This window comes from Pelodiscus sinensis, chromosome 20, assembly GCF_049634645.1.
Source record: "Pelodiscus sinensis isolate JC-2024 chromosome 20, ASM4963464v1, whole genome shotgun sequence".
Lineage (NCBI taxonomy): Eukaryota > Metazoa > Chordata > Testudines > Trionychidae > Pelodiscus > Pelodiscus sinensis.
Window position 1 is genome coordinate 29,264,703 of NC_134730.1, and position 24,091 is coordinate 29,288,793.

At 60.7% G+C, this 24,091-nt stretch overlaps 1 protein-coding gene across 4 annotated transcripts in view; it reads left to right on the top strand.

The window, feature by feature from the left end:
- DNAH17 (dynein axonemal heavy chain 17) overlaps positions 1-24,091 on the top strand; it is an 89,366-nt gene that overhangs the window by 24,202 nt on the left and 41,073 nt on the right. For 3 of the 4 annotated variants that reach the window (XM_075904149.1, XM_075904152.1, XM_075904151.1), the window contains exons 23-40: positions 3,108-3,224; positions 3,742-3,828; positions 4,572-4,724; positions 5,904-6,152; positions 8,189-8,311; positions 8,459-8,806; positions 8,895-8,986; positions 9,410-9,536; positions 10,108-10,260; positions 11,827-11,952; positions 12,932-13,039; positions 13,120-13,251; positions 13,620-13,780; positions 13,903-14,059; positions 17,882-17,986; positions 20,256-20,413; positions 20,692-20,830; positions 21,281-21,508. In XM_075904149.1, the coding sequence (XP_075760264.1) occupies positions 3,108-3,224; positions 3,742-3,828; positions 4,572-4,724; positions 5,904-6,152; positions 8,189-8,311; positions 8,459-8,806; positions 8,895-8,986; positions 9,410-9,536; positions 10,108-10,260; positions 11,827-11,952; positions 12,932-13,039; positions 13,120-13,251; positions 13,620-13,780; positions 13,903-14,059; positions 17,882-17,986; positions 20,256-20,413; positions 20,692-20,830; positions 21,281-21,508 (2,763 nt within the window). The remainder of the gene's footprint in view (positions 1-3,107; positions 3,225-3,741; positions 3,829-4,571; positions 4,725-5,903; positions 6,153-8,188; positions 8,312-8,458; positions 8,807-8,894; positions 8,987-9,409; positions 9,537-10,107; positions 10,261-11,826; positions 11,953-12,931; positions 13,040-13,119; positions 13,252-13,619; positions 13,781-13,902; positions 14,060-17,881; positions 17,987-20,255; positions 20,414-20,691; positions 20,831-21,280; positions 21,509-24,091) is intronic. The other variant, XM_075904150.1, reaches the window with a different exon arrangement.

A 24,091-nucleotide genomic window follows, 5' to 3' on the forward strand; every position in this document is an offset into this window, starting at 1 on the left:
GCTCGGGGCGGAGAGGCGCCCGCTCCTCGTAGGGAGTTGCTAGTGCCAGCGGCACCGGGCTGCAGGGCAGGGCAGGGCAGGGCAGGGAATAGTTTCAATCAGACGGTCGCTCTCCGCGTGCTCCCAGAAGGCCCGGACAACGGCCTTGCTGGGCTCCCAAGGGTCTGTCTGGCCCTGCCTGGCCGGGGCAAGGACCCCTCAGAAGACGGCTACGGAGCCAGGTCCCCGGGGTCAGTGTCCCCTGGCCCCTCAGTCAGGAGCAGCGTGGTGCTGACAGCCGGCTCCCAGCCCTCCCAACCCGGCTGAGCGCCCAGGGTCATTGTGCGTCGTGGCCGGCTCAGACATTGCTGCCTTCCGTTTTCACTCCCTCTCCCCAGAGAGAGGGTCGCAGTCACCCCGCCATCTCCGCTCCTCTGCCTCAAAACCGCCCCCTCTGGGCAGCAGCCTCCCCCCGCCTCCGCTGTGTCCCGCGAGGGGACCTAGACCAGTGCCTGGCAGTGTTCTCCACGGGCTAGATCCCTCCTCTCCTCCTCTCCTCCTCCCCTCCCCCTTCTCCCCCTCTCCCCTTCCCTCTCTCCTCCTCCCCTCCCCCTTCTCCCCCTCTCCCCTTCCCTCTCTCCTCCTCCCCTCCCCCTTCTCCCCCTCTCCCCTTCCCTCTCTCCTCCTCCCCTCCCCCTTCTCCCCCTCTCCCCTTCCCTCTCTCCTCCTCCCCTCCCCCTTCTCCCCCTCTCCCCTTCTCCTCCTCCCCTCTCTCTTTTCCTCCTCTCCCCTTCCCTCTCTCCTCCTCCCCTCACCCCTTCTCCCCCTCTCCCCTGCCCTCTCTCCTCCTCCTCCCCTCCCTCTTTTCTTCCCCCTCCCTCCCTTTACTCCTCCTCTCCCCCCTTCTCTCCTCCCTCCTCCCCTTCCCCTTCTCCCCCTCTCCCCTGCCCTCTCTCCTCCTCCCCTCCCTCTTTCTTCCCCCTCCCTCCCTTTACTCCTCTTCCTCTCCTCTCCTCTCCCCCCCCTTCTCTCCTCCCTCCTCCCCTCCCCCTTCTCCCCCTCTCTCCTGCCCTCTCTCCTCCTCCCCTCCCTCTTTTCTTCCCCCCCTGCCTTCCCCGCGCTGCTTTCTGGTTCCAACATTGCCACTGGCCAAGACAAGCTGCCCCCCCCGAGCCGCCCCCGACGCACCCGGATCCCTTTCTTGAAGGGTTGGTTTACGGCAGCCCTCGCGGCCGCAGCGCTGCAGGGTGTGCGTGCCGGCCGGGGGCAGAGAGCTGAGGGCCAGGGCACACGCCCGCACTGGGGGCAGTTCTGGGCTTGGATTGTACCAACCCGTGTAAACTCCTCAGGCACTGGCTCTCAGCCAGCCCCGGGGAGCGCCCCATCTGCCCCGCCAAGAGTCACGGCCAGGCTCAAAGCGCCCCTCCCTGTGTCGGCCCCGCTGCAGCATGGGTCTCAGCCCGGGACAGCCCGCAGCCAGGCCCCCGCTCCACTCTGCGGGACCGGAAATGAGCGAGATTTACAAAGCCAAGGCCGGCAACAGACACAGACGCGGTACAAGCGACCGCGTCCAAAGCAATAGGCCCCTCCTGCAATAAGCCAGCTCTGCACGGCACAGACACTAGCCCTGGCGGGACCGTGGGAGGCAGCGAGTCCAGGCCCCGGCCCTCACGGCCAGGCCCGGCACCATCTGCCCCCGACCTCGCAGGCCCCTGATCGCCTCCGGCCAGCCCCGCTGCCCCGGCCAGTCCTGCTTCCAGTGGCCGGTTCTCTCCCCATCCTCCCTGGCCAGCCCCCTTCTTACCCCCGACCTCATGCCCCCTGCAGCCCTGCTTCAGCAGCCCCCCCGATCTGCCCCCGACGACCCCCCCACTAGACCTGCTCCCCCCAACCCCCTCCCAGCTGGTCGATTCTCCTCCTGATCTCCCCTGGCCAGCCCTGCTTCTGGCGGCCGGTTCTCCCCTCCTCCTCCTCCTCCTCCCGATCTCCCCGGCCAGCCCCCTGCCCCCCCCCCGCCTCCCGCGGCCAGCCCTGCTTCTGGCAGCCGGTTCTCCCCTCCTCCTCCTCCTGACTTCCCCCTTGCCAGCCCCGCTACCCCCAACCCTCCTTCCCAGTGGCTGGTTTCCCCACACACACTTCCTCCCAGCCCACCCCACTCCCCCCCGGCCGGTCCAGCCCTCCCCCTGCCATCTGAGATCAAGTGTGTCTGCATTGTTTTGAACTCACCTGGGTACCCCAGCTCCACCTCTGCCGGGAGCCCAGACCACCCAGCAGCCACCCTGTGGCCCGGTAGTTTTTTTCCCGTGGCCGCGCCCCATAGTCTGGAAAAGCTGGTCTAGACCATCGCTGACAGGTGGGAAGTGTTTCCTCATGTCCAGCCTCCACCTCCCTGGCTGCAGTTGAAGCCCCTTGCTGCTCGTCCTGCCCGCAGAGCCCAGGAGAACACACTCCCTCCCTTTCGGGCTAAGCAGGCCGAACGCAGGGATCTCGTGTGTGTGCCTAGAAACCGCGTCTCTGGAGTCATCTGCTCTGAGCTGCGAACTCAGCTCCGGCGGGATGCTCCTGCTTCACGGCTGCTGCTGGGCGGGACGGAACCGCTGGACTCCCGACTAGGCCTGGGTGGTGATCGGGCCATTGTGGAGGCCACGGTAGCCGTGCTCTGCAGGTCCCTTCCCATGGGGGACTCTGGGCCGTCCGCAGATCGATGGGTGCAGCTGGTCACAGCGCGGCGGAGCCTAGCTCCCAAGCACACACCCATAAGGAAAACACAGGTGGGCCAGGCTGAATCCATCCCTGCCTGTCCCCTGGGACCTTGGCACAGGCTCTGCCAGTGTCCCCTCCTGGACGCAGGGACGTTTGCACACTCCTTGCCCACGGACAGGCCAACAGGCGTTTGCTGCCGGCCGCCGGCCTGGCCCGGCCCTTGGACTCTTCCCGGGTTTGTGCTCTTCAGTCTGGACGACCCTCGCGCCTTTTGCGTTATCTGCAGATGTTGCCCTCCCTGTTCGCTGCCACACAGTCTCCATCGGCAGCAGCCTCAGGTGCCCGGCTCCATCTCTGCCGGGCAACGCGTCGTGTCGGGGCTCTCGGGGCCGGGCTCCGGTGGTGAGTGACGTTTGCTTGTGCAGGACCTGCCGGAGCAGTGGAACAACACCAAGAAGTTATCTTTCCAGGTGAAGCAGAACGTGGCTCCTCTGCAGGCCACGGAGGTCGCCATTCTGCGGAGGAAGTGCCAGCAGTTTGAGGTAGGGTCCCTGCGCGGTGCCGCGGCTCCTCGCGGGGGTGGGATTCGTGCGAGCCCCATTCACGTCGTGGGCCCCCGGGGACCTGTCCCCACATCACAGAGCTTAACACCTACAGCCGCCATGCCCGGCAGCCACTGAACAGTCAGGCCAGGCCCTGCCCAGAGCTGAGCCTCAGGCTACCGCCCTGTTCAGCCCCCGGCGGCGCACGAGGAGCCAGGCTGCTGAGCGCCAGAGGCTGCCGCCAGGGGTAGCGCAGAGGGAAGCCGAGGGGCTTGGACAGTAATAAGGGAGCCAGCCGGGGCAGGGCAGGCCCAGCGCAGTGCCAGTGGCCAGCCCCCGCGCTGGCCGGGGTCCCACGCAGAAAACGTCGGACCTCAGGGGTGCTGCCACCACAGGCGACGCCTGGAGACGAGCCCGTCTGGGCCGGGCGTTCCCTTCCTTGTCCTGCTGCGCGCTGGGCAGCGAGGTCCCCGGGCCCTGCCGGCGCGTGATGCTCTCTGTCTCGGCTCCCTCGCAGATCAAGCAGCACGAATTTCGGGAGAAGTTCCGGGAAGAGGCTCCCTTTATTTTCACTGACCCAAATCCCTATTGGTCCCTCAACAAGGTACTGGGCTGCGAGGGGACCCGTGGCTGGGCCCGTTCTCCTGCACAGTGGCCGGCGTGGCTCCGGGTGGGGGGGATGGCAGCGGGGTGGTGTGACAGCGAGTCGGGGTCCCCCCGATCCTGCACCCCTGTAGCGGCAAGAACAGACTCCGCCAGCCCGTAGAACGGGGGTTATTGCTCCTCCGGGACACAGCCCAGCACAGACGTGACGGGGCTACAGGGGCTAGGGCCAGGCTGCCTCCGACCCCTGGAGATGGGTCCCTGAGCCCCCTAGATTCCAGCCCCTCCTTAGTCTGTTTCCTTCATGGTTCCAGCCCAAGACTCCTGGCTCCCAGCCCTGCCCCCAGACCAGGTGTTCGTCTCCCCTCCCTCCCTTTGTCTCTCCACTGGGGAAAGAGCCTCGTTACCAGAGTCTGGGCCAATCCCCATGTGGGGAGTCAGTGGGAATCACAGCCCAGTGCAGGGGACCCGGGTCACAGAGCAGACACCCCCCCCACGTCACAGGCGGAGCCTGGTGGGGCCGGTCCCCTCGCTGTGTCCTACTAGGGAGGGTTTCCCGAGCAGCGGCTGCTCCGCCGGAGGCCGGTCTGGGTGACGTTTCGGGCCCCTGCGTGGGCGCCCGGAGGACGAGGACTCCTCCCACTCAGCCCCCAGGGCCGGGGCCAGGGGCAGAGGGAGCCCGCGGGCCGCTAGGGGCGTGTTGCGGGCCCGGCCGCCGGCTCAGTGCTCTGCGCATCTCCCTAGCAACAGAAGAGCATCACCGCCATGGAGGGCGAAATGGACGCCCTGTCCAAGTCGGCGGGGCTCTTCGAGGTGTCCATGCCCGACTACAAGCAGCTCAAAGCCTGCCACAAGGAGGTGCGGCTGCTCAAGGAGCTCTGGGACGTGATTGTCTTGGTGAGTGTGGCCCAGGGAAGGGGGCTGCAGGCGGGAGCGCGCCCGAGACCCTGATCCGCTCACGCCCCTGCTCCCCTGCCCCTCCCCGCGGGGCATCTGGGTGTCGGCAGTGCCCCCCCGCCGGGGACGCAATGCCCCGCTAACGGCCTCGGTGCCCGCTCGGAGTCAGGGGCGGAGTGCTCGGCGGGCCTCTCCAGCTGGCCACGGACGTGTAACTGCAGCCCCGGCTGGGAACCCTGCCGCTGCTCTGGGTGTGGAGAGCAAGCGCTCGGGGGCCTGAAGGCGAGCTCCGTGGGGCCCGATGTGGGGAGGCTCAGGGCCGGGCAGAGCGACCAAAAGGGGCCGCTGGCTGGCGGGTCGGGTTGGCGCACGAGTCGCTCTCACTCAGCAGCGGTTAGATTGTGGCACCGTCTCCAGCATGGTGCTGCCGGCAGCAAATTCAAAATGTGTGTAACCCGCAGGGGGTGGCCTGGGCAGGGCCCCAGAGACTTGGCGCATGAACGGAAAGACCAGCACTGGAGCAGGCCGTCAGCCTCTGGCTGGTCTGGCCCCTGGGGAGCCACGCTGAGCAGGCAGGGGCTGCAGACACAAAACCAAAGCAGGACGCTCCTGCACAGGGTGACCCTCTCTCGTCCGGCACCCTGGGGACCTGCCCAGCACTGGGCCACGGGAGGGTGATGCTGTCTAGCAGCGAGACCACCGGGCCTGTAGAAGACATTGGGGGGAACGTAGAGCTGAAGAACAGCACAGAACACAGAGCCAGGCCTGGGGGCTGCAAACAAACTTCATGGGACCGTGGGAAGCTTGGCCAGGCCCATGATGAATGGGCATCCAGAGGACTCAGATCATGCCGGACCACGGGTGTTGCCGGACCAGAGAGGTTCGACCTGCAATCCCCCAGACAGCTGTGGTTTTGTGAGATGAAAATGAAGCAGGCCTGTTAGGGAGCTTCTCGGCCGTCTGCTGCCAAGGTAGAAGGCCAGCCAGCGGTCACGCCAGGCTCAGCAGACCGCCCCCGGAGAAACCCCAGGCAGCGGGCGCGTGAGCTCCGCCGGGGCAGCGCTGCCGAGCTGAGCTGGCCCAGAGCAGCAGTGTCTCTTGGGAGCAGGAGGCTGAAGGGGGAAGGGAGTGGGGGGGGGGTGTTGCCGGGACGGCACGTGGCACTGCGTTCCCACGCAGGTGAACGCCAGCATCGACGACTGGAAGACCACCAAGTGGAAAGAGATTAACGTGGAGCAGATGGACATTGATTCCAAAAAGTTTGCTAAAGACGTGAGGAGTCTAGATAAAGAAATGAGGCCCTGGGACGCCTTCGTGGGGCTGGATAACACCGTGAAAAACATGATCACCTCCCTGCGCGCCGTGAGCGAGCTGCAGAACCCCGCCATCCGAGACCGGCACTGGCACGAGCTCATGCAGGCCACCAAGGTAACCTGGCCTGGGCTCAGCAAGGCATGGAGGGGAGTCACCGCCGGCACCCCCAGCCCTGGGCGGGGGGGGACGCTGCTTTCAAAGGCCCTGAATGACCTCGGCGCCTGAGTCCCAAGTCGTTCCGTCATGGAGCGCTTCCCTGTCTTCGGAAAATGCCCCGCGGGCGCCTGGGGACCTTTGCAAGCAGCCCGACACCGTCCTTGCGCCCGCAGCCCATCTGCGTCCCACTTCCCGTCGCGGAGCGGCCCCACTAGCCGCTCCCCCCACCGCAGAGCGAACGCTGACCTGCCCACAAGCCACCTCCTGAGCAGGGTCTCTTCCAGCCCTGGGACTCTGATGTATCACATCTACCCAGGCCATCCCTGGGGGCAACCCTCTGCGGCAGGCCCCGCCCCTTCCGTAAGCCCCGCCCCTGCTCCATCCCCTCCCCGCCCATCCCTGCCTGCCCGGCCCCTTTGCTGAAGTCCCCCTCCCGGAGCAACACGAGCTGGGGAATACGGAGGGGGGAGCAGGAGTCACCACCCCCTCCCTGCCCGCTGAGCCTGGCTTCGCCGTGGCGGCTGGGAGCGGTGCATCCTGGGCCCGGGGGGCTCTGTTTCCCGCAGAGAAGCCAAGCGCAGCGGGCTGGGTCAGGACTGCACAGTGGAGCAGAGCAGGCTGCCGGCCCGGCTCCCTTCCCCGCAGCGAATGTCACCCCTCCCCCCAGACAATCCCCAGGACACCCACACTTGGGACCCGTCCATAGGACGGCTGGGGTGGCCCACGTGTGTCCCAAACCACCCTACGTGGTCTGGCTCCGTCCGGCCAGGGACCCTGCCAGGGAAAGCGGGTGGGCTGGGGTGGCGTTATGTGGCCTGGACGGACCCCGGGGGCTGTGACTTGGTGCCCTGTCATCCCGTAGGAGCTTCCCAGCTGGTGCTTAATGGCTTGTCCCCGTGGTGCTGAGCTAGCCCCCTCATCCCTCTGTGGCCCCTTGGCCAAGAGTGGAGCCTTCTCCAGGACCCCGCCAGCTCTCAGCTGCTCTGCAGACCGGTCCCCCGTTTGGGTCCTGCAGTAGCCTCGGGGCTTCCGGCAGCCCTGCCAGTCTGAGGGCGTCGGGCTTGTCTCCAGCGGCTCCACGCTGCTCTTCCCCCGCGTCTGTCAGCTGAGAGCGAGAGCGCTCGTCACCCCGGGCGCGGCAGTGAAAACGCCACGCGGGCCTCGCTGCCGCCGTCCCCGGTTGCTCTCCTTCCCAGCTGGACCCTCGACTGGAGTCCACGGGGCAGCAGCCTCAGCCTGCTCACATGGGTCTGGCGCTGGCTCCAGCTGCAGGGCAGACAGTCTGAGAGCTCGCCAGGCGACCCTCTGAGGAGACACGGAAGGGGAAGTTCTCAATTAGCACGTGTGCTGGTCAACTGTGATGTGTGTGTGTGTGTGTGTGTGTGTGTGTGTGTGTGTGTGTGTGTGTGTGAGAGAGAGAGAGTTCTGTCGTCTTGCATGTAAAAACCATGGACTTCAAATGAGCCAAATGGAGAGTGCAAGTGTGAGTGTACAAGTGTGGGTGTGCGCAAGTGTGTGAGTGTGAGTGCGAGTGTGTGTGTGCAAGTGTGGGTGTGCGCAAGTGTGCGAGTGTGAGTGCAAGTGTGGGAGTGTGCAAGTGTGGGAGTGCGCAAGTGTGCAAGTGTGAGTGCAAGTGTGAGTGTGCAAGTGTGGGTGTGTGCAAGTGTGTGAGTGCAAGTGTGCGAGTGTGAGTGCAAGTGTGCGAGTGTGAGTGCAAGTGTGAGTATGCAAGTGTGGGTGTGCGCAAGTGTGTGAGTGTGAGTGCAAGTGAGAGAGTTTGTGTGAGTGAGTGTGTGGGGTGGGGGGTCGGTAATCATAGCAAGCGAGTGGTCCCAGCGACAATAGTTCCCAGGTGACCGCCCCCAAGTGCTTGTTTGAAACCTTGGCGAAAGGGCCGCGCTGAAGCTCCCCCCGAGCGAGCTGGCCCGGGCAACATCTCAGACCCCCCCCCCCCCCCCCGAGGCGGGTCGCTGACGATGTCCGTTCCGCACCAGGTGAACTTTGTCATGTCAGAGAAGACGACCCTCGCCGACCTGCTGCAGCTGAATCTGCACAAGTTTGAGGATGAAGTTCGCAGCATCGTGGACAAGGCCGTGAAAGAGTCGGGCATGGAGAAGGTACAGTCTCCTGCCGCTCGGCCTCAGACCCTGCACTGAGACAGTCTGCGTCCCAGGATGTTCTTCCTGGAGATGCTGTTCATCGTCTGTGCTCTGGCATGGCGAGAGCCTTTGTGCTCAGCTCTTTCTGGGTCTGTTCCTTCCAAGGTCTTGAAAGCCCTGGACAGTACCTGGTCAACCATGCAGTTTGAACACGAGCCCCATGCACGGACGGGGACCATGCTGCTCAAGTCGGATGAATCGCTTGTCGAGACCCTGGAGGACAACCAAGTGCAGCTGCAGAACCTGATGACGTCCAAGTATCTCGCTCACTTTCTCCAGGAAGTGTCCAGCTGGCAACAGAAACTGTCAACCGCTGACTCCGTGATTAGCATCTGGTTTGAAGTGCAGAGAACGTGGAGCCATCTGGAGAGCATCTTCATTGGCTCGGAAGACATCCGCAACCAGCTGCCGGAGGACTCGAAACGCTTCGACTCCATCGACCGAGATTTTAAAGTGAGCGAGTCTCGGCCGCCCCGTCCCCGCAGCCGCTCTAGCCTGGGGGCAGATGGTTTGTAGCAGAGAGCGTCTTTTCTTCTTGCAGGAATTAATGGCCGAAGCAGTGAAAACCCCCAACGTCGTCGAAGCGACAAATAAGCCAGGCCTCTATGACAAGCTCGAAGCCCTGCAGAAGAGGTGAGGGTGCTGCCACCTCTGGGGGGGAACCTTTGCCCAAGTTTCACTTCACCCAGAAACACTCTAGCGGCTGGGAATGACCCTTTTCTGGGGTGGGGGTGTCTGACGGCCTCGCTCCTCCAGGCTGCTAGGCCAAAGGCGCCCGCCCGCCCAGCAGTGATGGTAAATTCCATCCCATGGCCATTCAGCCGGCTGCGAAACCGGAGATTAGGCACAAAAGGCCCATGCTTGGGATTTCAGTGGAGGCTGCCGAGTCAATGGCTGGCCTGAATCCCCGGCTGCCTGCCGAGCCAGAGGGAACCGCCGGTGCCTGCTCTGAGGCTGGACGGGGCCTTAGTCTGCGCTCAGCTGACGGGGCGTGTTCGCACCACAAGCTCTGCCGTGCAGAGGCAAACCCGCTGCCCCTCCCCTCCTCTCCGCTAGCCTGGCGCTCTGCGAGAAGGCTTTGGCCGAGTATCTGGAGACGAAGAGGCTGGCTTTCCCCCGCTTCTACTTCGTCTCGTCCGCCGACCTGCTGGACATTTTATCGAATGGGAATGACCCAGTTGAGGTGAGATTGAGGCGGGGTGGCTGGTCCTGTGGGTCTTTCCCAGTATCGTCAGCGTGTGGTTATGGTGCCTTTCCAACCCTGAACCAGCTCTCTGACGAGACTTGGCCAGGCTAGGTGTTCTTCTTGGACAGCGTTGGTAAATCACTGCACGCACACAGCCAACTGCAGTATTTGCAGCTGTAAATCTGAAACTTACAGATAGACAAAGGAAGAAAATTTCTGCAGAGAACAGACTAGAGACTGAGTTAAGGGTGTTGGCCCTGTACGCTTTGACACACAATGTGGACAGTTTGTGTTTTAATGGACAAAGCTTTGACCGTTTGAATCTGTGTCTATTGTCGCTAAATAATTGTCTGACACCCCCCTGCTTCCTTCCACTGAAAATGTAAGTGGACAAAAATAGAAACAATGCTTTCAAATAAACGTCAATATCGGCCCTGAAAATTATTTAAAACCCCAGCTCGGCCAGGCGTGGCTCTCGCCGTGTGCCAGAGCCACGTGATTCCCTGGCCACGTGGACAAGTGGATCAAGCAGAGCCACTCCTCATGCCGCCGTGTGCTGCTCCCCCAGGTGTGCCGCCACCTGTCCAAGCTGTTCGACAGCATGGCGAAGCTGAAGTTCAGACTGGACGCCGCCGGCAAGCCGCTGAAGGTCGGCTTGGGGATGTACAGCAAGGAGGACGAGTATGTGGATTTTGACAAGGAGTGTGATTGCTCCGGGCAGGTGAGTGGGGTCATTTCAATGACCGTTTGAACGTGTGGGGTGAATTGCAGGAAAGCAGGGTCAGGCTGAGCCGGCTAGATACCTTAGCCAGTCAGTCAACCAGGAGTCTGACTGTTGTTCATCCTGCTGAGCCTGTGCTCCGTCAGCGAGACACCCCCCCTCCCACTGCGGCCACCAGACGGCCTCTTGCATGCGGAATGGACGCATCCAGCCCCGTGGGCGTTTTTCTCTGACAACTTATTGCTACAACTTAAAAAACAACCCCCAGTCCTGCAGGTCCGTAGAGACGCACCAAACACGTTAGCGGGATCACGCGCTTTGGTGGGCACAGCCCCCTTCGTCAGATGACCGGAGTTTAAGGGGTCCAGTTTCCAAATAAATAGCACCGAGAGGGAATGGGGGGAAAAGGGAGGAAAAAGAAGGGCACAAAAGGGAAAGAAATTGTCAGTTTGAGCTGCTGAAGTTGATAAGAGCCCTTGGGACCCGCGCTAAGGCCCTTGGTTTGGTTTGTCACTAGGGACACGTCTAGACTATAGGCTTTTGTCGACAGGGGCTTTGTTGACAGATGCTGTTGACAAAGCTTCTGTCGACAAAGAGCATCTAGACTCCAGCCAGTCCTGTGACAGAGCAAGCGGCTTTGTCGACATGGGAGTGTGGACGCAAAGGACGGCGTGGATGCGATAACGCCTTCCGGCCACCGCGCTGCCGACGAAGGGCGTCATTCCTCGGACAGTGAGGGTTACCCAAACGGCCGAGTTCTCTCCACGTTATGTCAGCAGAACTCGGTGGCAGTGCAGACGCAGGGATAGCTTTGTCGACAAACCCCGTAGTCTAGACACACCCTAGGCTGTGGGGTGGAGCGGGCCAGCCAGCCAACGTCCTTGTTTAGGCTTCTGTTGTAGGAATTGAGCTTGTCAGTAAAGTTCTGTGGCTCCTGTCGAGCTGGCTTTTGAACCCGGCCTGAGGTCACGCAGCGGCTGGGCGATCCGTTAGCGAGTGCCCGCCAGGTTAACGTGTCGCCGGTGCGGATACGGACATGTCCATTGATTCTCTCGCAGACACTGTGCAGTCTGGCCAGTGTCTGTGGCCGAGGGCGTGGCCGGCCCTCGATGGCACAGATCCCGTCAGTTCACGGGGCGGCCAGACAGCTTCTCTACAACATGTGAATATTGGGGGGGACATGTTCAAAACGCCTCCTTAGATCACGCGCTTTGCACTAGCCCAGGCCCCTGGCAGGGCGTGAAGGCAGGCCGGGAGCGCGCAGGTGCAGGCCCGTGGGATAGGAGACGTTCCTTCGTGCTTGCGACGGCGGCCAGGCGCACTCCGGAGCGCTGCAGCCGGACGCAGGGCAGAGCCGTTGCTGCCGCGCTTTTGTGCCCTCCAAGCTTCAGAGAGAGAGGCCTCAGAGAAGAGCTTGAGGGGCGTTGTGGGTGGGCGACAGACGCTGAGCCCGGTGCCCGGCACTCGTGGGCGTGTGGCTGTGGCAGAAGCTGGGGATCCCGACCCAGGCTGAGACTGGCGCGTGGCCGTCCGTTTGGGCGCTGACGGGACGGGGCTTTGCGCTAGGTGGAGGTCTGGCTGAACCGCGTGATGGACAGGATGCGCTCCACGCTGCGCCACGACATCCCCGAGGCCGCGGTGACCTACGAGGAGAAGCCGCGGGAGCAGTGGCTGTTCGACTACCCCGCGCAGGTACGGGGCAGGGCGCCACGCAAGGGCCACGCACACAGAATCACTCCGTTAGCGCAGTGGTGACGGAGTGGAGCGCGGCCCGGCGGGGTCAGCCCCACGGCCCCTCAGTGCCAGGCGCCCCAGAGGGGGGAACCACCAAGCGACCCCTCCCCTTGCCCATTCCCAGCCCTGCCAGATAGCCCAGGGACCCCCGCCCTGCCCAGCCCGGCTAGAAATACAGTCATGTTGCTGCATGGGCCCAGACACTGTGTTGGACCCTGGACCCGCGAGTGGCTCTTCGTGGCTGGACTCACGTGGAAAGGGAGTATTGAGTGTGGCCACGGCTGTGACGGGGAGGGGGCTGGTGCCTGGCCGGGGACCACGCGCCAGATCAGTTCTAGTCACAGGGCAATGGGAGTCGCTGGGAAACGCCCTGGCCCCTCCCTTTGGAAATCCCAGGTAAGACTGAGACTGAGAAATGCCCTAGGGCAAAATCTGGGCTCTGTTGGGATTCCTGGTGCTGGAGGGGCAGGCAGGACCCCGGAGCGGAGGCAGCTCTGGCCAGGAGTGGCGGGCGCGGCGCTTTCAGCCCAGTGTTGCGCCGTGCGGCCTGGGGAGAATGGACGCGCCGGGGGCTCGTGGGACGCCTAAGCCAGGAGAGCCGGGGCTCGGCTGGTCTCCGGAGGCCTGAGCGTGCCTGGGCTGCGCTCGGCGCTCGCTTCGCCCCTTCTAGCTTTGCTTTGGAGCTTTCTAGGCGCTTTGTTTGCTTTGGGGCCCTGTCCTGTCTGCGGGGGAGCCGGCGGCTGCCCTGGCCGAGGTAAAGGAAGCTTGGTCTCTGAGGAGAGGCCGCGGGGGGCTGCGAGGGCTTGTCTGAGCACCGGCCAGGCTGCTGCCCAGAGCGGGGAGCAGACCCAAGGCCACAGGCAAGAGCATCGTCCCCGCGCGCGGAACGGCCTGCAGCCGACCCCCGTCCGACCCGTGTTCCGTGCCTCGGTGGCAGGTGGCGCTCACCTGCACGCAGATCTGGTGGACGACCGAGGTCGGCATCGCCTTCTCCAGGCTGGAGGAAGGTTATGAAAACGCGATTAAAGATTACAACAAAAAGCAGGTGCGTGGCCAGACAGGCGGCAGCCAACTCTGCCAGGCCCCTCCAGAGCTGTGCCGTGTCAAGCCATCCTTCCCCCCCAGATCAGCCAGCTGAACACGCTGATCACGCTGCTCATCGGCAGCTTGACCTCGGGGGACAGGATGAAGATCATGACAATCTGCACCATCGATGTGCATGCCAGGGACGTGGTGGCCAAAATGATCCTTGCCAAGGTGAGAGCTACAGGCCACGGTTCCGTTGCCGCCTTCCTGGGGCGTTGCAACCGGCCTTTTCCTGGAGCAACGTTCTTATTGTCACTGTTTTGCCAGTGCGAGAGCCTGGCACGAGAGTCTGGCTTGCACGCAGGGGAGCAGGTGCGCCAGCGGGAACAGCCAGGCAGGGCCGCGCGGAGACGCACAACGCACCCACGTGCTTTACATTCTCACGGCCGAAGGGCAGGGGCCGGGGGGTTGGGCTGCTTGGCGCCTTCTACACACGCTGAGCCCCACGAAGCAGCCGGCCGCTCTCCTCCGTGCGAGGCTGGCTGGGAGGGGCGCTGCCCTGCGGACGTTCCCAAACAGGCTCTGCCCTGGCTCTGCAGGTGGAGAATTCCCAGGCCTTCACCTGGCAGTCCCAGCTCCGACACCGCTGGGACGAAGAGAGGAAGCACTGCTATGCCAATATATGCGACGCGCAGCTGCAGTATTCCTACGAGTACCTGGGGAACACCCCGCGCCTCGTCATCACGCCGCTGACCGACCGGTACGCAGGCTCCACTCTCGGCCTCCCCACAGGGCCCACGGCCGGGGGGCCGGGCGGTCAGTGGGGGCAGGGCGGGGCACGGCGGGGCTGTCCAGACACGACGCTCTTGCCTCGCCTTCCAGGTGCTACATCACTCTGACCCAGTCCCTTCACCTGATAATGGGGGGAGCCCCCGCCGGCCCGGCTGGCACAGGGAAAACGGAGACCACGAAGGACCTGGGCCGAGCCGTCGGCATCATGGTCTACGTCTTCAACTGCTCTGAGCAAATGGACTACAAGGTAAAATGCCAGCAGTGCCCCTGGGTCCGCGTCCCAGGCCGGGGGGGGGGGGGGTTCTGCCTCTTGCTGGCTGCTGAGGGACTCCTGCAGCTAAATTACAGGGGGGGGAGGTAAAGCAGCCCCCAAAAGCTCCAGGATTGGGGAAGCAAAGATGCTTTGAAGCCCCCACGCGGACCCCTGCGTGGCAGGGCACAGGGGTCTGCAGAGTGACGCCTCGGGGGGGGGCGGAATCAAGGAAGGGAAACTTAGACTAGACACCAGGAACGGCTTCCTGCCCGTGAGCGAGCCTGGCCCGGAGCAGCCCAACCGATTGTAGGGTCTGTTTTGGGGCCCGTACTGTTCAATATCTTCCTCAATGATGTAGATATTGGGATAGAGAGTACGCTTATTAAGTTTGCAGATGATGCCAAACTGGGTGGGGTTGCGACTTCTTTGGAGGATAGGGACATAATTCAAAATGACCTTAGCAAGTTAGAGAAATGGTCAGAGGTAAACAGGATGAGGTTTAATAAAGAGAAATGCAAAGTGCTCCACTTAGGAAGGAACAATCAGTTCCATACATACAAGATGGGAAGCGACTGTCTAGGAAGGAGCATGGCGGAAAGGGATCTAGGGGTCATAGTGGACCACAAGCTGAATATGAGTCAGCAGTGTGATGCTGTTGCAAAAAAAGCAAATATGATTCTAGGTTGTATCAACAGGTGTGTTGTAAGCAAAACTCGTGAAGTCATTCTGCCGCTCTACTCTGCACTAGTTAGGTCTCAGCTGGAGTACTGTGTCCAGTTCTGGGCACCACATTTCAAGAAAGATGTGGAGAAATTGGAAAGGGTACAGAGAAGAGCGACAAGAATGATTAAAGGTTTAGAGAACATGACCTATGAAGCCAGGCTTCATGAACTGGGCTTGTTTAGTTTGGAAAAAAGAAGATTAAGGGGGGACATGATAGCGGTTTTCAAATATCTAAAAGGGTGTCACAAGGAGGAAGGCAAAAATTTGTTCCTCTTGGTTTCTGAGGACAGGACAAGGAGTAATGGGCTTAAAGTGCAGCAGGGGAGGTTTAGATTGGACATTAGGAAAAAATTCCTAACTGTCAGGGTGGTCAAATATTGGAATAAATTGCCAAGGGAGGTGATGGAATCTCCCTCTCTGGAGATATTTAAGAACAGGTTAGATAGACATCTGTCAGGGATGGTATAGACGGAGCTTGATCCTGCCTTGAGGGCGGGGGGCTGGACTCGATGACTCTCGAGGTCCCTTCCAGTCCTAGGATTCTATGGTACACTGCAGACCGTTGGCGGACCGGTACCATTTTAGTTGCATATTCGCTCTGGTGATTACTTTGCAGAGGTTGTGTGTTATTGTGCGTCGCCGCAGTACGCACACGCACACACGTAACGGGTCAGAGGCGCGGATATCTACAGCACTGAAAACATTCACAGTCGCCCCAGCATCCCCCCAGCCTGCCTTCAGCGCCTCCTGCATCCCCCTCCCGCCCCGCCTCACACATCCTTGCTCCCCCTCACCTCCCTTCTCTGCCCTGCCTCTCTTCAGACCCCTCCTGGCCCCGCCCCTAGGGCTGGGTCCCCGCACAGGCTGGGCGCCAGCGGCAGCTTCCCTGGTCCCTGGGCAGGGATCGCAGCCAGCTCCACTGGGAGCAGCCCAGGGCCAAACCCTCCCCTGCAGCTCGGGGGTACCGGGTGCACTGCTCCCAGGGGAGGGGGGGTCTCTCTTACCTGCCCCCCAAGCGCTGCCCGCTCTGCGGCAGGGGCTGGCCAGGCTGGGGACTCTGCCCTGGGAAAGGCTGCTGGGGAGCAGTGGGACTGGCCTCCTCCCGGCTGGGGGTTCAGCAGCCCCCCCCTCCCCACCAGAGTCCCCACGAGCAGCGGTGGCGAGAGCCCCAGCCCAGCCCTGGCTCCCAGAGCCCCTGCCCGCTGCTGCTGGTCCTAGCGAGCAACCCGCCGCGCTGCCTCCCCTGGGCTCGGGCAGCGCCCCCGCATCAAGGCAACGTCCTGCAGCGAAGCCCGGGGGAGGGGAAGGGGGTTCCTGGGCAGACTGGGCCAATCGTCGAGGCGTGGGCGTGGCCTGGCAGCCAGCGGTCCGTGGCCCGGCAGTTGGGGACCACTGCCTTGGAGTACCTGAGACTGGCCCGCAGGGACAAAGCTCGGACTGGCTGCGGCAGATTAGCAGGTGTAGCCGGGCCTGTCTCGCCTGTGCCAGTGCAGCAGTGAGTCCTGGGGGTACGTCTAGACTACAGCCGGTTCTGCGACAAAGCAAGCCGCTGTGTCGACAGAGTCTAGACGTTCTCTTTGGATGCAATAGCGCCTGCCGTCAGCAGAACTCTGTCGCCAAAAGGCGCTATTCCTCGGAGAATGAGCTTTACCGCCCTCGACAAAACTGCTGTGTTCTGTCGACTTACTGAACTCGGCGGCAGGGCAGACGCAGGGACAGTGTCGTCAACACAACCCTGTAGTCTAGACACCCCAGGGGACCTGTCAGGGCCGTTCCCCGCTCTGGCACTCCAAGGGCAGGAGGTGAGGGCCCAAATCCCTTGCTGCTACAGGCACCCCAAGGTCACAGAGTCCCTGGCCCTGGGAGGTAGCTGCTACCACCCTTCTTCTTGGACCCAGGAGCTTTTTCAGAGGGGGAGCCCCCAGGCTCTTTTGCCACAAGGGAGCGTGAAGAAAGAAAGAAAACAAAGGGCAGCCTCCGCTAGCTGGCCTCTGGGGTCAGGAAGGCGCACGCTGGCCTCCTCTTACCTTCCAGGGCACGAGAGTTGAACCAAGGCCTTCCAAAAGGGGATTTATGAACACGCAAAAGACACTGGTGATGAAGCGCGCTTGGTGGCTGGGTGCTGCAGAGCAGCTGAGAAAAGAGCAGATTAAACCAGAAAATGTTCTCTCGGGCTACAGCTTAGATACAGTGTATGGGGGCACAGGGACTTAACCAGACAAAACAATGAAAGTGACCTGATCGTGTCTAACTAGACATTTTCCTGTCTACTGCCAATCTGTGCTCCAAGGTCCGGTCCACTTCCACGCCCAGTAGTCCTTGTAGGCTGGGAGTTCGCCTGGTTTCCCCAGCTCCTAGGCCGGTATCTCTTCAATCCAATGTGAACACCCTCTCTCTCTCTCTCCCATTGGCTCCCTGCCGACGCCCTCACTACCTGAGTGTAACCCTTAAGTCACCGAATGCTGGCCAGCCCTCCTGTCCATCACAGCATCTCTCAGGGAGGGGGCACAGCAGATGCACTGGGTGGTCAGCTAGATTCCAGGGCTCTGCCCCCCGCCCCCATGACAAATTCAGCAGCTTCCTTCCCAAGCAAAGCACATTCTCCTGAGCATTGCTAATAAGCCCTGCACCAGTCTCTGCAGGAGCTGTGCTCCCTCCTTCCATAGCACAGGGCTAGTAGCCAAAGCAGGCATGGGCCGGCCCAGCCCTTTCCCACAGGTAAGCCTGGCAGCTGGGGGAGACACTGCCCTTCCCTCCTGCTGCCAGGGGACAGCCCAGGCCTCCAGGGCCAGTCTCTGCAGGGCAGCGTCACACCGCCTGGAGCAGCTCAGGCTCCATGGAGGATGCTGGCTGGGCCCAGGTGGGATGCGGCGGGAAGCCGGGTGTTAGTGTGTGGAGCTGGGCAGCACATGCTGCAGCTGGAGAGAAACCCTGGGTGGCCGCAAAGGGGTTTTCACAAAGGAGGCAACATTTCCCTCCGGGAGCAGGGCTTCCCTCGCTCCTCGTGGCTGAGCGCAGTGCTGGGCGACATGGACGCCCTCCTTCGACCTGGGCCTGCGTGACGGCCGCCTTCTCCCATTGCTTTGCTCCTAGTCCTGTGGGAACATCTACAAGGGGCTGGCTCAGACGGGAGCCTGGGGCTGCTTTGATGAGTTCAATCGCATTTCCGTGGAGGTGCTGTCCGTCATTGCTGTGCAGGTAGGAGTGTTCGTGGCTCTGGCTGCGACGGGCAACCTGGGCTAGTGGCCTCCCACAGTCAGTGTTGTGTGCAATCGGCACGCGCCTCCCTGCACGTGTGCTTGGTTCACATGCGTGTCCCCGTAGGGAGAACGTGGCATGGCCAGAAAGCGGCGGAGTCTGGCAGCTCCGGGAGTGAGCAATGGGCCCCCTCAGCTTACACCACTCAGCAAACGCCGGATGTTGTGAGATGCAGCGTCAGTGAAAGATACAGGCGGAAATGGGCTGTGTCCCTGCCCTAACGCGTGTGTAACGAGTATTTAATGATAGCTAGTCTGCATCGCGCACCTGTCCTACTAGTACACACTGTGGCTAGGTCGAGACTGCAGCGGTTTTCTGGAAAAAGCTACGTAAAATACGCTCTGCATTTTGTGTCGCTTTTTTCCGCTTTTTTTTCAGAAGAGACATTTCCACCATTTGGCCCCGTGGTGGCAAAGCCTCTTGGCAGAGTCCTTATGCCCATGACATGAGGTGCACAGGGCTCCCCGAAAAGCGCGTTTGCTCTTCCACACAAAAAAGCGAAGAGCAAACGCGTTCCGTGGACATGGCGGGGTTTTGCGGGATACCTCCGGTAGCCCGTAGTCTAGACGTAGCCTGTGATATGCACACAAGCCAGTACGTCGCAGCCAGCTCTCCTTTCAGGGGCGCTCTCCCAGGCCAAAAGCAGAGGGGCTGCGCGGCGGGGGAGGTTTTGCACACTGCGCGCTCGGCCAGTCGCGGTGCCAGTGGGGAGTGGCTGAGGCACAGAGCGGCCGACCTGCTGGCTCCCCGGCTCGGAGCTGTGCGTAGGAGGCCCCGCGGGGGGGGGAGGGGGCGCTCAGGGCAGCCTTCCCCAAGCAGCTGCGAATTGCTCAGCCCTGCGCTGCCCCGGCAGTCGGAAGGGGCACTGTCCCGGTGCAGGACTGGCTCCGCGGCAGCTCTCTGCACGGGGATTTGGGGCAGCCTGCTGCTTGACGTGACAGCGGCAACATTTTAGGGGGCTCGCTGCCTTCTGACAAACCATCCAGGCGACCCTGGTAGTTGAGCAGGGTGCAAAGACATCGCAGCCCAGTGACAGTGAGTGCGGGTGGGGGAGATGGAGAGGAGTGGGCGGAGCTTTGGGGGAAGGGGCGGGGCCTCAGGGAAGCGGCAGGGCAGATCCTGGGCTGCCCTTAAAGGTAAGGAGTGCTCTTGGGCGTGTAAAGGTTGGCGGCGCCCCCCAGTCTAGATAATACTTAGCTCCGCCTCGGTGCAGGGGCTGGACTATGGGACCTACCCATCCCCCCCTCGGACACGTCTCGGACACGAGGGGTGACTTCACCGGCCACTGTGCTCCCAGGCCAGCGGGAATCTCGCTGGCTCGGGCGGTGGCCACCGAGACGCCGGCGCAGGCGGGTCAGTTCTAGCCACACTGGCGCTCTCTCTGCTGCGGCCTGCGGAATTAATGACAGCGCAGTGTGCGGGCTCGGGCGGCGGCCCCCCGTGCGGGGTGTGCCCCGAGAACGGGGAAACCACAGAGCATCCCACCAAGCAGCCCCGTTCCCTTCGCCTCCTGCTCACCTATGGGGGGAACTGAACACGCCTCAGGCCGGTCTGGCCCATGGCTCCATGGGAGGGACTGGGCTCCAGGATAGCGGGGGCCTAGCACCAGAGATGCACCATCAGGTTCACTGTTCCAGGGACCGGCTCCATCCCCCCACGCAGGCTGAGTAGCACCAAGCTGCATGAAATCAAGGGACCGCACTGAGAACCAGATTCTGCATCCCTCCTTCAGAGCGAGGAGCCGCTACTCCCCCAACGGTCCTGGACACGTGGGAGTAATGCCCACGCATTGAGTACAGGCGTCCCCATCCTGCTTCAGTGAGGGTGACTGCCTCCAGCCTGCATGCCCCCACCAGGGCCACGTGCACTTACTGGAGGGATCACACTCTGGAGATTGATCTTCCGGGGTTTGATTTAGCGGGTCTAGTAAAGACCCACTAAATCGAATGCTGAGGGTGCCCCTGTCAGCACAGTTGTGTCACGAGCAGTAAGGGAAGGGAACTGAGGCATTTCTCCATCGACCTTCCACTGCGGAGAGGGCGCCAAACCAGGCTTACGGAGTCACGTCCCTTAACCTGACCTTCCCCGCAGTGTAGACCTGGCCTGGGCCCTCTGGCAGCATTTCCAGGGGGTTAAGGGTGCACAGGGCAGGGCTTTTGGCTGCAATTCTTTGCGCTGTTGATGCTGAATCTTCTTCTGTCTTGTGTAGGTAAAATGCGTGCAAGATGCCATTCGGGCCAAAAAGATAACATTTAATTTCCTTGGAGACGTGATTTCTCTCACGCCAACCGTTGGACTATTCATAACAATGAACCCAGGCTATGCAGGCCGGACGGAATTGCCGGAAAATCTCAAAGCTTTATTCAGGTATTTGGGTGCCGGCGGCTGGCATCAGAACCTGCTTCATGGACACTGCGGGGTGTAGACTCGTTTGTCACTGGGCTGTGTCAGGGCCCTTTACGGTCACCAGAGAGAGGCCGCGCGCGCACACACTGCATACAGTGTAGCGAGGCGCCGTTCTGAAAACCCACCCCAGCCACATTCCACCTCCCTCGCGCTCGGCGCCGTGCCTGTGTCGCAGAAGGGGCGGGGAAGAACGAACGTCGCAAAGTCTGACAGAACGTTGTTCGCCTGCTTTCCTGCAGACCCTGTGCCATGGTTGTCCCAGACTTTGAGCTCATCTGTGAAATCATGCTTGTGGCAGAAGGGTTTCTCGATGCCAGGCTGCTTGCTAGAAAGTTTATTACTCTCTATACGCTATGCAAAGAGCTACTGTCCAAGCAGGTAATGGAACGGTAGCCCGGATGCTTTGAGCAGGAGGAGGGTGTCTGGCTGAGATGTCTTTCAGGCAGCAGCAGCTCTTGGCAGCGACTTGCCTGCATTGTTCTAAGGCTTGTGAGCGACATTGCTGGAAAATCCCGCTCCACCCATGATGTGACCGCTGAGAGCGCTCAGCCTGCCTGTGGCAGGGCAGCGCAGTAAGGAGGCGCAGCACCGTACCTGCCAGTAGAATAAAGGGAAGCACCCCCCCACACACACAGGTTGCTGGTGTTTCATCCCTTCCTTTGTTGGACGGAGTCCCCTGCAAACACCCCCGTACGGGCGTTTCTCCTGGGCGCTGCGCAGACTCTGGAGTCTGGGCTGGGGAGGGGGCTGTGGTTTTCCTGCTTGTTTTTAATGTAACCCTGTTGTATTTCCTCCAAACACCACGTGAGACTTTTCCCCCGTTGCCAGGATCATTATGACTGGGGCTTGAGAGCGATCAAGTCTGTGCTGGTGGTAGCAGGCTCCTTGAAGAGGGGGGACCCGGGCCGTGCGGAGGATCAAGTCCTGATGAGAGCTTTGCGAGACTTCAACATCCCCAAGATTGTGACGGACGACCTGCCAGTGTTCATGGGGCTCATTGGAGACCTTTTCCCAGCGCTGGACGTCCCTAGAAAACGGGACCTGAACTTTGAAAAGGTGAATGTGGAGCCCGGCCCTGCTGAGCGCAGGCGTTGAGTGTTGGTGAGAAGGGCCTCATGCGTTCATTGAGACGGACTCCGGGGCCCAAAGAGTCGAACGGGGCCCCGGGGCCAGTCACGGGCCCCCCTGTTTCCCAGAACAGAAACACACATGCCCAAGAGGCCGGAGAAATGAGCCGGGTCTGCCCTGGCACTGGCTCCCGCGTGTTCTCCCCCGCCCCTCCGACCCCCTCGGCCAACGCAGCCAACATTGGGCCAGTCGGGGCACGGCCGCCAACGGCCTCTCGCGGGTCGCAGGCTGGCAAGGGCTGCACGCCGCAGCCACAGCCGTAGCCACAGCCAGCCGGGCAGAGGGGAGGAGCAAGTGGCCAAGGGACAGAGCACGTGGGGAGCGGTGCGGGGCTCTCATAGCCCTGCTCGGGGGGAGTCAGCCAGCCCCAGTGGGGGTGACAGCATTTGGCCCCCCCGTTGGCCCAGGCTAGCGGGACTCCTCTCAGCGGGAAGGTGACATGGACACACGGTGTCTCGTGGGAGCCCAGGAGATGGTGGGGGGAGGTGGCAGCCATGGTGGTGGAGGTCACCCCTTCCCTTCTTCCAGCCGGCATAGTGGTGGCCGGCTAGTCCCCCCACACTGCCCCGGGGAGTGAGGAGGGGACAGCCTGGCCCTGTGGCCGCCAGCTCAGCCCGGTTCGGGTCACTGCTCTTCGGTCACACCCGTCTCCTGTTCACTGGGCACGGGCTTAACACAGCCCTGGCGTTCCAGCAGGAGTCATAGAATCATAGAATCCTAGGACTGCAAGGGACCTCAAGAGGTCATCGAGTCCAGCCCCCCGCCCTCAAGGCAGGACCAAGCTCCGTCTACACCATCCCTGACAGATGTCTATCTAACCTGTTCTTAAATATCTCCAGAGAGGGAGATTCCACCACCTCCCTTGGCAATTTATTCCAATATTTGACCACCCTGACAGTTAGGAATTTTTTCCTAATGTTCAATCTAAACCTCCCCTGCTGCACTTTAAGCCCATTACTCCTTGTCCTGTCCTCAGAAACCAAGAGGAACAAATTTTCGCCTTCCTCCTTGTGACACCCTTTTAGATATTTGAAAACCGCTATCATGTCCCCCCTTAATCTTCTTTTTTCCAAACTAAACAAGCCCAGTTCATGAAGCCTGGCTTCATAGGTCATGTTCTCTAGACCTTTAATCATTCTTGTCGCTCTTCTCTGGACCCTTTCCAATTTCTCCACATCTTTCTTGAAATGTGGCGCCCAGAACTGGACACAGTACTCCAGCTGAGACCTAACTAGTGCAGAGTAGAGCGGCAGAATGACTTCACGAGTTTTGCTTACAACACACCTGTTGATACAACCTAGAATCATATTTGCTTTTTTTGCAACAGCATCACACTGTTGACTCATATTCAGCTTGTGGTCCACTATGACCCCTAGATCCCTTTTCGCCATGCTCCTTCCTAGACAGTCGCTTCCCATCTTGTATGTATGGAACTGATTGTTCCTTCCTAAGTGGAGCACTTTGCATTTCTCTTTATTAAACCTCATCCTCTTTACCTCTGACCATTTCTCTAACTTGCTACGGTCATTTTGAATCATGTCCCTATCCTCCAAAGAAGTTGCAACCCCACCCAGTTTGGTATCATCTGCAAACTTAATAAGCGTACTCTCTATCCCAATATCTACATCATTGATGAAGATTTTGGACAGTACGGGTCCCAAAACAGACACTTGCGGAACTCCACTTGTTATCCCTTTCCAGCAGTATTTAGAACCGTTAACAACAACTCTCTGACTACGGTTATCCAGCCAATTATGCACCCACCTTATCGTGGCCCTATCTAAGTTATATTTGCCTAGTTTATCAATAAGAATATCATGCGAGACCGTATCAAATGCCTTACTAAAGTCTAGGTATATGACATCCACCGCTTCTCCCTTATCCACAAGGCTCGTTATCTTATCAAAGAAAGCTATCAGATTAGTTTGGCATGACTTGTTCTTCACAAACCCATGCTGGCTATTCCCTATCACTTTATTACCTTCCAAGTGTTTGCATATGATTTCCTTAATTACCTGCTCCATTATCTTCCCTGGGACAGACGTTAAACTGACCGGTCTGTAGTTTCCTGGGTTGTTCTTATTCCCCTTTTTATAGATGGGCACAATATTTGCCCTTTTCCAGTCTTCTGGAATCTCCCCTGTCTGCCATGATTTTTCAGAGATCATAGCTAAAGGCTCAGATACCTCCTCTATCAGCTCCTTGAGTATCCTGGGATGCATTTCATCAGGACCTGGTGACTTGCTGACATCTAACTTTCCTAAGTGATTTTTAACTTGTTCTTTGTGTATCCTATCTTCTAAACTTACCCTCTCTCTGCTTGTATTCACTACGTTAGGCACACCTCCAGACTTCTCGGTGAAGACCGAAACAAAGAAGTCATTGAACATCTCCGCCATTTCCAAGTTCCCTGTTACTGCTTCTCCCTCCTCACTAAGCAGTGGGCCTACCCTGTCCTTGGTCTTCCTCTTGCTTTTAATGTATTTAGAAAAGGTCTTCTTGTTTCCCTTT